The following is a 14,723-nucleotide window of genomic DNA, read 5'->3' as shown; positions in this document are numbered from 1 at the left end:
CTAATCGGTAACGTTTCACCAAGATATGGATAGCGCAGTTCTGTTAACATCATCGTTTAGAGCATTTGAAGGCGAACAAATATAATTTGTTAATTTATAACTCGTGCGAAATCGTCACAATGCTTAAGAGAGCTTTCAAGAAGTCCTGTTCACCAATTCAGCGTATACTTGAGAATCGCTAAGAATAGAATAATTGTACCTGCTTTAGATGTCTCAGTAAATGCAGTTCGCAGACTTGCAATATTATTTCTCATTACTGAGTTACAGCGCTGTCGACTCGATGTCTCAGTTCTTGCGCCTTCTTCAAACATATTTCTAAAGAAAGAGTTGATTGCATAAATAAGAGCTGTACCTCATACATGCTTGGTAGATTTTTTCTTCTTTTAAATGTAACAAATCTAATTGAATGGAGCGAAATGAATGCCGAGCAAGGCGATTCCTCCGTTCCAGTGCATTTGGACAGGAGCTCCGAAGGTAAACGTTCCTTCTAAAGGAAAACTAAACAAACATTTAATTAGTTTAGATTGATAATGTATTCTTGAGGAACTCTGAATTCGCTGATTGCGCGGCAATTTGTGGATTCATAGAAAAGAAAAGGACGCTGAAGCTTTTTTTTTTTAATTTCGCGCCGAAACCTTATCGGGAAACCTTAGATCGGGAGAGGCGGCACGTGGGTAACGCGTAGGCGCCATTCAGAGCAGCCTCCGCAGACAGACCTCGGCTCATGCAGTGCTTTGTTTCCATACAGACGACGCTAGCTACTCTGGCGCCACCTCGTAGCAATCATCGCCTCAAAGCCCGTCTTGTGCGGCGCCACGCTTCTATTCTCACGCTTTCACCATACCCTCCTCCTCAGCTTTCCACCTCATGGTTCTGCTGCACCCACTTCCTCCGCTTTCCTCCGCACGCTATCTTCGCTACTGCTGACTTTCATCTCCCGCTGCGTTCCGCCTTCGCTTTCATCCTATGCTGTGTTAGTCCGCTCGGTTACGAGGCAACGAGGCAACGAGGTTACGAGGGGCAACGCCGACGCCGACGCTCGCCGTAGGAACGGGCGCCTAAGAGCTGCGCTCTAATAAAGGGTCAAAAGATATCTGCACTCCGGAGGTAAGGGGCAAGACAGGAAAGAAAGAGACTGATGTTGACTGCGACCAGGAAATAACACGCAAGAAACCTGGGAGCTTACGCGCAAAGGAGAAGCCGCAGGGACATCGAAAGTGTTTAGTTCATGGTTGTGGATGCCGCAGAAGTTGTAGATTTGGAGATTGGGGCAGTAGGTAATTGGCTCGTAGGGTGTAGATTGCCTTTCTCTGCTCACATTCAAACCAAGCACATGTTTTTATTGTGCCGAGCCAAAAAAAAAGAAGAAGAAGAAGAAAGAGAGAACTGCGGAGAAGTCTGCCATTCAAGGGATCCTAGCTGTCCGACAATGCATAATAAGCACGCAACATCCCACTGCACCGTACAAAACTACAACGCGCATAAAAGAATCAATCTTTGTTATAACTTCCGAAGTGAATTCAAAATACTGGCAGCGTGCATGCGTTGAGCAGTGTGTTAGTGCGTGTGAGCCGGGCCTGGTAAATGTCTTTGTTGCAAATTTCACATTCATTCAATTTTTGCCTGAAGGTGGCTTCGCAGCTGACATTGCAATTTTTAATTTCTTAATGAAGTGACACTGAAATAATATACTACGTGGGTGCCTAAGTCGAAACCCTTTGCCAGGTTCTTCGCAGGTTGCCGAGTGTAGCGTGTTGCGGTCTGCATCTCTGTTCACGCCCCTATAGTAGCCCCCCTCCCCCGTTCCCGGTAGGAGGATGTTCTCAAACCATGCACGTTACCTTCCAGCTAACCCCGACCGTGCCTGTCAATTTATTCTCGCTTTCTCTGTAATATCAGCAGAAGTACAGATGCTGACTTTAGCTCCCACCATGCGTACGCTCACTTTCATTTCTCAAAATTTATTTGCGTATCTAACTAGTATACCTGCAATTCTTTTTGTGCACCGCAGCACTCACAACAGACCATTCATAGCCATGTAAAAACGATTGCGTAGACAGGCACTTAAAACTTGACACCTAAAGGGGCCCTGAACCACTTTTTATCGACGCGGAGAAATGCACTTGAAATGAAAATAGGCTATTTCAAAAATACTTCGCTTCAAAAACTACTTCAATGCGTTCAACAGAAGTGGATATTTTGGCAATCAAATACGGCCTCCCTTGTGTTCCCGTTTCTTCTTCATTGCCTTGCACTGCGAAGGCTACGGCGCAGTGGGGCGTGCCCACAACGCTGCGCCTTCTAAATGTCACCGTGGCGCGCAGTTCAAATTTCATTTTGGGTGTTAACGCAGGCCCCACGACTTCCACCTTTGGTGCCGACGACGTGCTAAACATAAGCCAAACGCGCTTGTCCTCAGCGAGCCGCAGTGCGCTTAGCCAGTGGAGTCGTGGCGGCACCTAGCGGCGGCCACGATATCTACGCCATGTAGCCGACTGTAGCTTGATGCCAGCTATCGGCCAATAGCAGCCGTCTAAGGGAATGACGAAATAGTGCGTCCGATGAAGAAATAGCGCCTAGCGCCTCTAGAAGAGAGTGAGGACAGGGCCTTCAGTTGAAACGAGAGCGTTCGAGAGAAACGTCGCTTCGCGATCCGCTTGCGAGCTCTACGCACCGCGTACGACCGCAGATCTTGGCTGAGATGTTCACAGCAGCCTATGCTACCCGCGGATTTTATTTCACCAAGCCCTAGGGTTGATTCAGGGCCTTAAAGGGCCCCTCGCCAGGCCACACAGCAAACTTCCGGTATACGCTGGAAGTTGTTACGTGTCCTCTAGGGAGGGTTCTGCCACAATTTTCTTTCAAATCGGCTCGTTAATAGCCGAGACAGAAATATTTCAGTGCCGCGAACATGATTTCAGGAGGCGAGCTTCACCGCAAACATATACGCTCTCCACTTGCCCCGTCTAGCCTCCGCAAGCGAAATTCTTTGCCTGCGTTCTCCATAGGGTCTAGTTCTCCCATATCGGACCTCGAGCATCGAGGATCACGTGACGCATACATCACGGGCGCCGCCTTCATTTTATTTTCTCTTCGCCTTTTGGTGGCGCGGCGCACTTCCGCTGACGGCTTTGCGCGCTAGCGGTTGCGATTGTCTCGTTTCGCGCAGCGCACGGTTTTGCGCGCTGTGCACAAGAACACCTGACTAGCGGTATAAGTCTGTGCTACACGAATACTAAGGCAGACACAAGCAGATCACAGAGCATGATCCCGCGCTGGAACACGGTAGAAAATGAAATAGTTTCCGTGTCCGCGCGCGCGACTGCACGACGTTGGAACAAGCAGACGAAACGGAAATACATCTCTCTTGCTGCGGTGTGAAGTAAAACAAAAGGACGCAAACATTGTTTGTGTGTTTTATTATTTCTCTATGCTTTAATTCGTCTATTCTAGCAGCATATTACACAAATAACAGATGCTGGCTTGAATATTTCTCGAAGTCACGCGTCCCCACGAGCGACGTCACAGCGCGAATGACTACATAGGCACACCAGCATGTGTACGTCATCCTCCGGCTTAGACCGCGGCGGCCGCGAGGAGAAGCGAAAATGGCATTCGGTTTGAAATTTCAGATCTTTCCGCGGCACGTAGCGATGTAATACTTTGCAGACACGATCGTTATCGCGCATTGTATGCTCTGCGCTTGTCAGCTCAATACGGCCAGACCTGGTGAGGGGCCCTTTTTAAAGGGGCCCGAACCTCCCCTCGAGCTGGGACGAGCCTTACTCTCAACTGGAGTGTTTATTACAGCAACCGCAACATATATAAAACGTATTCAAAACGTATTCAGAACAAGACGTCTGCAAGAGGCAATCGGACATAGCAGTCAAACAGGAACCGCAAATAGAAACAATTATAATTGTAGACTTAGGTGCTGATATGTTGCTATCGTTGTCACTTATACAAGCTGTATTTTTTTCCCGTAGAATGTCAGTGACGGCGTGCTAGACGCACAAAGTGCACCTCTCGTACGCTGGTAGACAGCACTGCATCCTGTGTCGGTTTGAGTGCTCCGTCGTATCCCTGTTGTTTTAGTGCGAGTAGTTAACAACTAGCTCGCAATCACGCTATGTGGAAGACTACTGACAACCACTCCGTTGAGACCTCTCACGAAGAATGATCCCTCAGCTCAAATGAGATGAATGCAGCAACGGCCAGAGCTTAACCGGTGCGAACGAAGCGCTCGAGATCCAAGAAGATGCGCTTAACGCATGACTCCAGAAAGCACCGTCACGCACCTCCAGCTATCGTTCTTACTGGGACACGCAAGTCTATGCTGCTGACATCGACACTACCTACACTTAAGAAATGATAATTAATGGGCGACTACTTACGTTGTAAGGATGAGGAATCAGAGTAGCAAAAAAAGCTAAAAACAAATAGGCAAACGAAGTGAGGAGCGTAACTTTTCATACACATTGCGGCCACAGTCTCTGCCGCATACGCGCAGCGTGCTTCGCCAATTGCGTCCACGCGAAGGAAACTGTGGTGGTCATTATTTCGTTCATTGTACTACAACGCGAAAAGAAACTTGTATTTTTATCATAGTCCGCTGCTAAACAGAATGATATTACAGTTCACGCGGTTAAATATGTCTCCGCTGAGTTCAACGACAGAAGCGAGTCGCCGGGGAGCGCTCGATAGTTATAAACGAACCCGGCTAATGGTTGGTGTTCGTGGCTCCATCTACCCCTGGCAAGCAGTAACGTACGAGGCTGCCTCCTTTAAACTTCAGAGCGAGCGGCAAGGTTCACGAATTCGAGCTGTCAAGCGGCTTACACCGGGAGATTATAACGGAGCTCGCGAGACGGTTTGCTAAAAAAGATATCAGGAGTCTTTGATTAGGAATAGTTTCGAATGGAATACCGAATTAATTAAATGAAATCGATTTCATTTATAAAAAGAAAGTGAAATGTAAGTTTGAGTGAAGGTAGCTCAGTAAAAAAGAAACTAAAGTCTTATTTTCGTTGTCTGATACCTACAATTCTATTCGTATTCGACATTTCGGGTAATCACACACTTCTGCAAGAAAAGCAGGAAACCTGCCGAATACTTCAGTTGAACAATTTTTTTTATATAGATGCGACCAGTTTGAATAGTTTACGCGTTATATACAGCGCCTCGGTACACGTTTCGGGAGATAAACGAACATTTATCAGCATTGAAGATCAACAGTAAGAGAGAGATGCAAGTAAAAAAAAAGGGGGAGGGGGCGGTACTAGATGATATCTCCGCCTGACTACCCTGTACCTGGGAAAGCGGGTAAATGTGAAAAAAACAAGAAGAAAAAAAAGAAGGAAACAAAAATGGAAGATTGGACAATATAAGACTATTTTTCTGGATGCGGTTACACAGCCTGCGAGGATACCACATAGTCGCACACATTGTCCGTGTCGTCGCATTACGTACAGACATACAATACAACACGGTGCCGTGTCCCCCAATCACGTCAACAATCAAAGGTCCCGACGCGATATTGCTGATCACTTTCAGGTTGCTCTTTCCATTTCCAGCGAGAGTTGCGATTCTAAACGAACGCTCCAGATTACGGTCCCCTCGCTGTGTGACCGTGTGATGAGACTCGTAAAAGGGCGACAACATGCGCCCAGTTTTCTTTATTGTTTTACTTAAACAGAAAGCTTGGACAGTGACGGGCAAACAGTTTTTCCAGCAGTTCGGCGACATTTACGTGCTCGAATGCGATTATAATAATCGTAAGCGGTCAAATATTTAGAAAACTTTATTGCATGAGTGGCGTCCACGAGGAACCAGCGCTGCGGCTATTGTCTCGTTATCACGTCGATTTGCTATCGTAAGTGCATGGACAGGGTGCCCGTGTGGCAGCCAAGGAAACATTTATACGGATAGGAGAAGCTGGATAAGGCCGACGGAGAGGAAACGAGCTATGGAACTATATATAAAAGAATGAAAACAAAAATTGCGAAATCATGATACTTTAAAGCGCTGAGCACTACTGTTCGAACCCGTATATGCGCGGTTGATTCTCTGAACGCGGTGTAATAAGGAAAAAAAATTTGCTGAAGACCATTCCTCTGCAGCGTCAGGAAACAAAGAAGAAACAATTCAACACGTGTTTCGTTATCCTCACAAGGTACCCATACAGAGAAAGAGAAGGAACTAATTACCCTGTCAAAGACATTGAGTTTTAAAGAGTTGGGGAAAGCTAAATGAACACGCGTTTGGAATAGCAAAGCATGGCTTGGGCGATGGACTGCTGAAGGACATGTTGCTGGGCAAGTTGGTGCTTGCTTCATGACAATGCGGCGCAATGTTACAACCACTAAGAATACACACAGATACGAGTCACAAGCGCCTGTTAGGTGTATCTGTGTGCCTTCTTTCTGGCTGTATATTTCGCGCTGCATAGTGTTAATAAATGGGCTGATAGAGCAAAGCAAATGTAGGCTCCGCGTTTTGTTCCGTGCACCTTATCACGCTGCTCGGTAATTGTGCGGGCAGCCATGTTGTTCTGCCTCACGTTAATCCAACTGATTCCTAACGGCCAACTACTGACCATATTTCGCGCAGCTGCCTTTGAAAAACCGGACCAATAGTATTTTTTAGGCCAACTGACTTCGAGCCAGACTTGTACGTAAATAACTACATGTAAATAATTACTTGTAATCAATGAAATTTCTTTGGTAGTTTTGTAAGTTATCGATTGTTTTTACTCGGTAACGCTCTCTGTAATTCAGTTACATTTTAGTAACCCATTATATTGAACTAGTTACTTTTCTTCACGATACAAACTGTAACCGGCGATACAGTCTTGAGCCCTTAAATTTGGAAAGAATGGCAGTAGAACGAGCACGCCCGTGCCACGCAATAGCCTTGAGTATGCGCACGTTGAGACAGGCCAGCAGGGCTGCTCAGTGTTACACTTGCCTCATCCTAAACGCTCCACCTGATGCTTGCTGATGAACTGAACCGACGCTGCTATTGCCCGATATCAATGACCGCTGTTTTAAGTTCCGCTTCTTACTGGGCCTACCGGAAGCACCACCTCCGAGCCTCCGCGATAGTGAAACGCTACGCTTTATAGACAGCACAGACGCGAGAAGTGCGGCATGGGAGAACCAGTCTTGTGCGCAATGTATTCGCAACGTTACAACATCCACCTACCCTCCAGTGCTCAGAACGAGCGAGTACTCGCTGTCGATGCCCATGCCTTCACAAGAAAGCAAAGGACGATAACCAACCAACATTTAAAAAAAAAGCAATGGTTTGGGAAGAGAGAAAGACGTGTGCATGGCTGCAGAGGACACACTGAAAGAACCAGGCTAGCTCGCTATAGTTACTGCATTCGTGCAGTAAAGGCCGCGAGAAAAAATACCGCAAAATTAATCAATTACAGTTTAACAATGGCTAACTTACTTAGTGGCGCCTTATGTGGTCACTTTAATAAACTAATTATTTCAACGAAGTAACTGTTAGTCTAACCGGTTATCTTTTACCATAATTGCGATGCAGCAAAAGACCAAGGACAACACAACCGACACGAACAGGCACACTGCTTCGCACGTCACAGATTGCTTGCTGCACCACAATCCTGGTAAAAAATTACGCATTAACTTGCCTTGGAATATGTTTTATTGAGTAATCACTTACTTGTATTTTTTTTAACGTCTACAGATCTGCTTCAAACAGTTTGCCGGCGTGAAGGCTGTTGTAGCAAAACACTGCTACTAGAAAATAAGTACAGTAAAACGTTGATTCCTTGTTTAGCGCCGACTATTGCGGCTTCGAATTCCATTGCGGAATCTCTGTGCGATTATATAGCAATGACTTGGTCAGCACTCGTAAAACTTTCACCAAAGTACTCAAAATCTAAAGCGATGTATGTGAACCGCTGTTCCATACAATATGTGTTTACCACGTGATATGGGTTTGCGCAAGCACACCAGGGCTCACTCCCACGATACATCCCACCACACGGCAATGGGAGGCAGTGCTGTTCAGCTCCAACTCGACGGACCAGCTCAACCTGGTGAACTGAACGAGAAGGGCAGCTGAGGCCGCTGGACAACTGAACTGAGGGGACCACCCACTTCACAGACGAAGAGTTACCTACGCTCGCTCGCTCTTTTGTATAAAGTTTATTCTCTCCCTCTCCCTTCACTGCGCAAAATGTATGTTGAGAGAGAGAGAGAGACAAAAGGGGAGGAAAGACAGGGAGGTTAGCCAGTGTAAGTGCCGGCTTGGCTATCCTGTGCTGGGGAAAGGGTAAAGGGAATAAAAGGAGAAAGAAGAGAAAACAACTGAGAAAAATTCTCACAGTAACGCGATGCCACGCACTACAACATTCAAAGATGGTCGCACAATTCGCATGCCCTTAAAAACTTCAGCAACGCCCTTAAGGCCTTGAATGCCTAAGCCCGTCTGGACCAGTGTCCTAGAACTTTCTCTTCTGTGAAGGGGCGATTGTCCAGTTTTTCGAGCGCGGTCACGATCACTTTTCTTGACCCATTGTAACGGGGACAGTCGAAAGGAGGTGCGCGATCGTCTCCTCGTAGTCGAAGGTGTCGCAAGTAGGGCTGTCGGCCAGTCCAATGCGGAAGGTATGTGGAACTGTTAGCTGGCACAGCAATAGATTTCACGTCACTTGTTCAGAACGCATTTCTCGAAAATGATTCTAAGCAGGTTTCTAGGAAAACGGTGTGCCATGAGCTCTGACTTGGCTTCGATTATTCAGTTGTAACGTTCCACCTAGTGAACATAATATAGCAATTATATAGCCTAGTAAAATGTCATTAATTGTTCACACTGGTACAACACATCATGCATTTTTCTCTACCGCGTTTGGCAGTTAAAATTAAATTGTGGGGTTTTATACGCCAAACCCACGATCTGATTATGATGCATGCCGTAGTGGAAGACTCGGGGCTAATTCTGACCACCAAGGATTCCTGCACCGTGCACCTAAATCCAAGTACACGGTGTTACGACTTTGCACCGCTGCGCCACGATTACGGCTTTGTGGTCCCGTAGCGCTCGTCACCCGTTTCGTGACAGAGCGTTGGTAGCGAAGACTCCGAGCCAGGCGTCGATGAGAATAACGAAAGGGATTTTATACATTATATACAGGTCATTGTACAGGACAAGATCGGATCGGCACTGGGGCCGAGAGCTCACACAAACGCGACTGTTCCCGCACGGTGACGTCCGGCGAAAACGCGTGACACATCTCACCCCAGTCGGGAGCGACACTGTCTCCCGGTGGGTCGGCGGATCCTGTTTTTCAGGTGGCGCGTCGCGTCTTTTATAATCCCCGAGGAACCATTGTCACGCAAACGGCCCAATACAAAGTCACCACTCGGCGGTCGTCCGAGAGGTCCAACCAGCGACCGCGCTGGCCACCCGGTTCAAAGTTCGCGCGCGCGGTGACCTCCATGCAAAAGGAGGTGCGGCGCCGGGCTGTCTGGCACTCGCTGACACGTCCAAACATGCTGCTCGCCGAGGCTTCTCCCGCAGGACACCGCTGCCTGACGGCTCAGCATCTTGACTTGTGAAGGGAGAATTAGGGCGCTCGCAGGATAGATTCCGCATCTGGCAGATTCGGAATCCGGGCTTGTGGTAATGGCACAACAACGGATGTTTTTGCATGTCGCCCCCGTCGAAATGCGGTCGCCGTGGCCGGTATTTGATCCCGCGACCTCGTGCAACACCAAAGTCACTAAGCAACCGCGATAGGTGTGTTTCGTTATTAGTACAAGAAGTTAGCGTAAAAGTGTCTTCTCTTAGAATGAGCACTGACTGCATGTCTTCAGTGACTCTGGGTGCCATTTATGGATTTTGGCGTAGGTGTATCTTGTATCTTAAGAGACACGATACTTCACGTTATTTATCGAAATATAGATACCGATACACGTCTTGCCGAATGTATCATGACTCAGATACAAAACAACCAAATAGCATCTTAATACAGTACCTACGATACAAGTATCTTCGATACTGCCCAACCGTGCCATAGCAGCGGGGTAACCGTTTATAGTCCTTAAAAAGCGAAGCCAGCGAATTTCTTAACTGCCAGCGTACCTTCCATAATATAATATCTTTAGTGTTTCGCACATTTCTTTGTTGTTGTTTTTTTTTTGGGGGGGGGGGGGGTTAACAAGCGTATATTTCAAATATTGGAGCTTGGCAGGTCTGCAGTCCCTAGCGAAATGCACCCATTAAGTCCCGTCTCCGGGAGTCGGTGCGCGAACTATGCGCTCTCTATCTCCCCCTTCCACTCTCTTTCTCTCTTAACCCCCTTAACAGTTCCCGCCGTGCAAGGTAGTCAACCGGAACTACCTCTGGTTAACCTCCCTGCCTTTCAATGCATCCTTTTCTCTCTCTGCGCTCGAGCGCAAGTGGGCCGCTCGCACGGCCAAAGAGGACAAAGGCACTCACGTTCAGCTTTCCCTGGCAGATGGCCTCGTGCAGGCGCTCCTTGGTGCCGAGAAAGGGCAACGTGCCCGTGAGCAGTACGTACAGCAGCACGCCGCAGCTCCACACGTCGGCAGGCTTGCCGTACGGCTTCCGCTGCACCACCTCGGGGGCCATGAAGTGCGGCGTCCCGATGCGACCTGTGCAACGGCAGTTACGTGTGGCCGCACGCAGCCACCACCGCAGCAGCGGGTATCACTCTTTCGCAGCAGCTCGTCAGAGGAAGCTTAACTCGGGCGTGCGTTATTCGTTGGCAAGCGAGAGAACGAAAAAAAAATAAGTGTGACACTGGGCGCGAAAAATGCGTATCAGAGTGGAATTACAAGTGGTTACGTCGGCGTAAGCGTGAGCGAAGTCCGAAGGAGTGAGTGAGTGGGTTAGTAAAAGTGAGATAACAAGTTGTCGGGTGAAAGTAAGCGTGAGTAAGTGAGATGAGTTGCTCGCCGACAAGCGACTTGCCGGTGAGCAACTCACTTGTAATGCGCACGAAATGAACGAGAATTGCGAATAATTCAGAGGTAAACAATTCTTGCGGAGCTAAACAGGAGAACGAACAAGATAACGCAAAGTGACTAGGCGAGCCTCTCTGTCGTATTCGGTTTGCGCGTGTAAGAAAAAAAATGCAAACGTCCATTTCTGCGTTAGCTGCTCCCTGAATAACTGCTCCTTGAATGCGGTTCCTATAACTGTTCCTTGAATCGCAACAGCCGTTGCGATTAAGTTCTTTCATTGTAAGAGTCGCTTTCATTCTAATATGGGTGCCGCAACGAGCGTAGTCAAGGCCAAAAATAAGGCCAAGTGGGCTTTGGTTACTGCATGCCGATTCCTCCAATGTCCCTGCAGGTTGTGCGAGCGTACAAAATATAAAACTGTGTTTGCCTAACGACTCACAGCGGGAAAATAATTTCACTGTAGTAATGACCCAGTCTGCCACAATAGTTTAAACACACATAGATAAAGAATACCACGTAGCATCATTAGCTCACCGCTCTTATCTACGTGCATCTTGCTTTTATCGTTGTTCATTTACTACAGTGCCACGCAACCTGTCTTCTACGGTGTTTAGATTAATGTGTTTGTTGTAGTATGTGCTAGTCGAGATACCACTCTGCTGCTAGTTGAGCAGCAGAGTGGTAGAGCAGCAGAGCTGCGAAATGTTCGTAAACTCTAAAGGATGTACCTATGCGAAACAAACAGCACTTATAAACGAAACAAACGGAGAATGTAGATTATAGGGCTGAATAGCAAACATAATGCTTATTCGCATAGTGAAAGGCTGCTAAATGCGGTCATCGCCAGGTGCAGAAGAGCATGACACGTTCCCAATTCGCAATCGACCTACAAGAACTGTTTCCTGAGCATCGATACGGAGAGTCCACTGCCGCAGGTATCGCCACTCTTGTGAGTAGAAAGTTCTTAAAAACCTCATGCGTTCTCATGAATGTCATATTCTCAAAAATCTCGCGCGTTCTTTCGTGCGTTCTCAGGAAAGAGTTGTCATGCCTTGAGTGCACATTTGACGTGTGTCATGCTCTCGTGCACTAGGTGATGACCGCATATAAGCAGTATTTTTACTATGTGAATAAACATCATGGTTGCTAGTCAGCACCAGTGCCTGCCATCCCCTCTCTTTCCGTTCAGAAGCGTTGTTTCTTCGCATAAGTTATGTACCGACCGGCCCAAGTTAGCACACTTTCGACAAAATGAAGAGCATCAAGTATTATTGTTATTAACCATGTAAACATATACAAACACCGCAAGGAGAAAGAAAAGTAGGCTAGCAGTTGTCTCCTAAAAAAAGACACCACGCCCACCCGCTTGAAGAGGACAGAAAAAAAAGATGAAGTTAAGAAGGAGATAAGAGGAAGAAAAACGCAGAGAAAGGAACAACACAGCACACAGTCACACGCTGAGTACGAGCATTAAAGACACGAGTCTACAGTCCCGTGGCTGGCAAGAATTATAGCACAGCTTTGTGAGCCTCATATGGAGTTGAAGGAGGACCTTTCGAAAGGAAGATATCATTAAGCGCATTTCAAAAAATATTAAGTATCTGCGATTTGCTCAGCCGCACACAGCGACAACTGTTGAAAACTGGACATTCTTAAGAGCTAGCGCTCAAGAATTTCGCTGTAGTGTCCACAAGTCAGGCATGAATCCTTGTCGGTAAATGCGATGTGCGACATTAACACAGGCCTGCTGCGGCGAGTTAAAGCTCTTCCATAGGTTTGTATAGGATACGATCCCTTGGAGACATGTTCATCCGGTTGTCAGCGCTGTAGGTGGTGGCATATAAGCAGCCTAGCGTCATCAATTTTACATATATTATCACCGGTGAAGTCAAGGTTGTGCGCTGACGATGCCAGAGCATCAGCTGCCTTTTTTCCCGAGGTACCAATTTGTGATGACAGTATCCTCTGAAATATCGCCATTCTTCCCTCAGATCTGATTTGACGGGCCATCTGAACTACGTCAGGTAAAAGAAGCTGAGCCAGCGTTGATGCTAAACAGCCGGATGATAATTCTACGGGGAGTCACTCAAAATAACAGCCTTTGGCCATTTAGTCTTTTGGATGATGTACATGAGCCGCACATTAAAGCCGAATGTTTCTGCAGATGCTGAATATGACCTATAATGTATTCGAACAGGACGCTTTGCTCGAGTCCCTGCGCAATAAGACACAATAGTGAAAAATTTGCAACTGTGTAAACTTTAATAAGATATGCAGATGTGTCTTGAAGAAGGAAGGCTGTCAATTGGAGTAGACTTTTCTAATAAATTATATACATATATCTCTCTCTTTCGAACCCCTGGAGCACTTGAGTGGACGAGCAACCGAGGACAGTAAGTACTCTCACCGTCATTCACACTCTCAAGGAAGGCAGACGTCATTTTACTCAGGTGCTACTCACATCTGCTGAGCAGTCACTCTAAAAGCTCCTTACCGTCGTGGCCCTAGACTTGTACCGACCACCTAGACTTGTAGTCTAGGTGGTGTTTACTGGCCTCGGCAAGTAAATCGTTTGACTGTGCGGATGATGAGAGGCCTAGTATTGCACTCGATGACCTTTCTCTAGCCGAGCGATCCGTCGAGGTGGAACATTGATCAAAGGCAATGCAGAAAGTACTCTTGACAACACTGTTTCTTGACGAACTCGTAGAGCAGTTGCTTGTTTGGCCATAGTCATTGCTAAGAGCTGTCAGTGCTATCGCGTATTTCAGGAGAAAACGGGATGATATGCGAATAGCCTTTTTGCTATTGTTTTACCCATGTTACAGAAGAATCGTTCAGTCGAAAAACGTTTTAGGAACGGTCGTGTTCGCTTCCAATGACGGTAGGCAATCCCTTACGGCTTACACAAAGAAATATGAATGCCGATTTCATCGTGATATCACGCCGTTGCGTCCAGTGAAGCTGGCAACGTTGCTCGTAGTTGCGGTTCGGCGTTTGGAGGGCTAGCAATACCTAAGGCGATATCGTGCGAGTAGATCGTGACACCTTCAGGATAGTTCTTCCTCTCACGTAAAAATCAGGTTAATCCCGTGAGCGCACAGTTAAAGAAAAGGGATGACAGTACACTGCTCTGAGAAACTCCACAAGCAACAGGCCGAGGTTCACTTGTCCCATGACCAGCGCGTGCATTCATTCTTCTGTCCCATAAACAGTCCGAAACGTAATCAGTTGTGCGACCTTCAACTCCAGCATAGTTGAGAGCTTACAGAATGCCAACGTGTGGAAGGGAGTCGAAGGCTTGGTGCTCCAGGAAAAGGACGTATGAACACTGACGATTGTATCTTGCGGACTACAGTGTTGATGCAATGCCCACAATAGAGTCAGTTGCGGAGCGATTTCGGCGAAAACCACTCATAATTTCTGGTAAGAAGTCCTTCCTGAGAACTAGCTAAGTAAGAAGCTGATTTACCATTGCGTTCTTGTAGCTTTCCAGCACGATATAAAAGGGAGATCAGTCAGTCGATAAGACTTTCGAAGGTTTGCTGCACGTGCCGGGTTAAGTACAGGTATAATAAGAGACGACTTTCAACTGAGTGAAATTTGGCCCATTTAGTCCTACTTCGTATTAATGTTCGATGAATGCGAAATAGGACAAAAACAAGGAAGTGTAACACTTCTTTGTTTTCTTCTTACTTCATGCTCCTCTTGTCCTATTCATGAACATGTACAGACTCGCCCAAAAACCTACTTTGTGGAGGC

General features: G+C 47.0%; 1 protein-coding gene across 5 annotated transcripts in view; it reads right to left on the bottom strand.

Moving 5' to 3' along the window:
- Window positions 1–14,723, bottom strand: part of CASK (peripheral plasma membrane protein CASK) — an 815,631-nt gene that overhangs the window by 495,223 nt on the left and 305,685 nt on the right. For all 5 annotated transcript variants that reach the window (XM_070532311.1, XM_070532313.1, XM_070532312.1 and 2 more), the window contains one exon: window positions 10,474–10,649. In XM_070532311.1, the coding sequence (XP_070388412.1) occupies window positions 10,474–10,649 (176 nt within the window). The remainder of the gene's footprint in view (window positions 1–10,473; window positions 10,650–14,723) is intronic.

The sequence above is a fragment of the Dermacentor albipictus genome, chromosome 1 (genome assembly GCF_038994185.2).
Source record: "Dermacentor albipictus isolate Rhodes 1998 colony chromosome 1, USDA_Dalb.pri_finalv2, whole genome shotgun sequence".
Lineage (NCBI taxonomy): Eukaryota > Metazoa > Arthropoda > Arachnida > Ixodida > Ixodidae > Dermacentor > Dermacentor albipictus.
The sequence above is the reverse complement of the archived record's forward strand: the minus strand, read 5'-3'. Positions and strand labels throughout refer to the sequence as shown.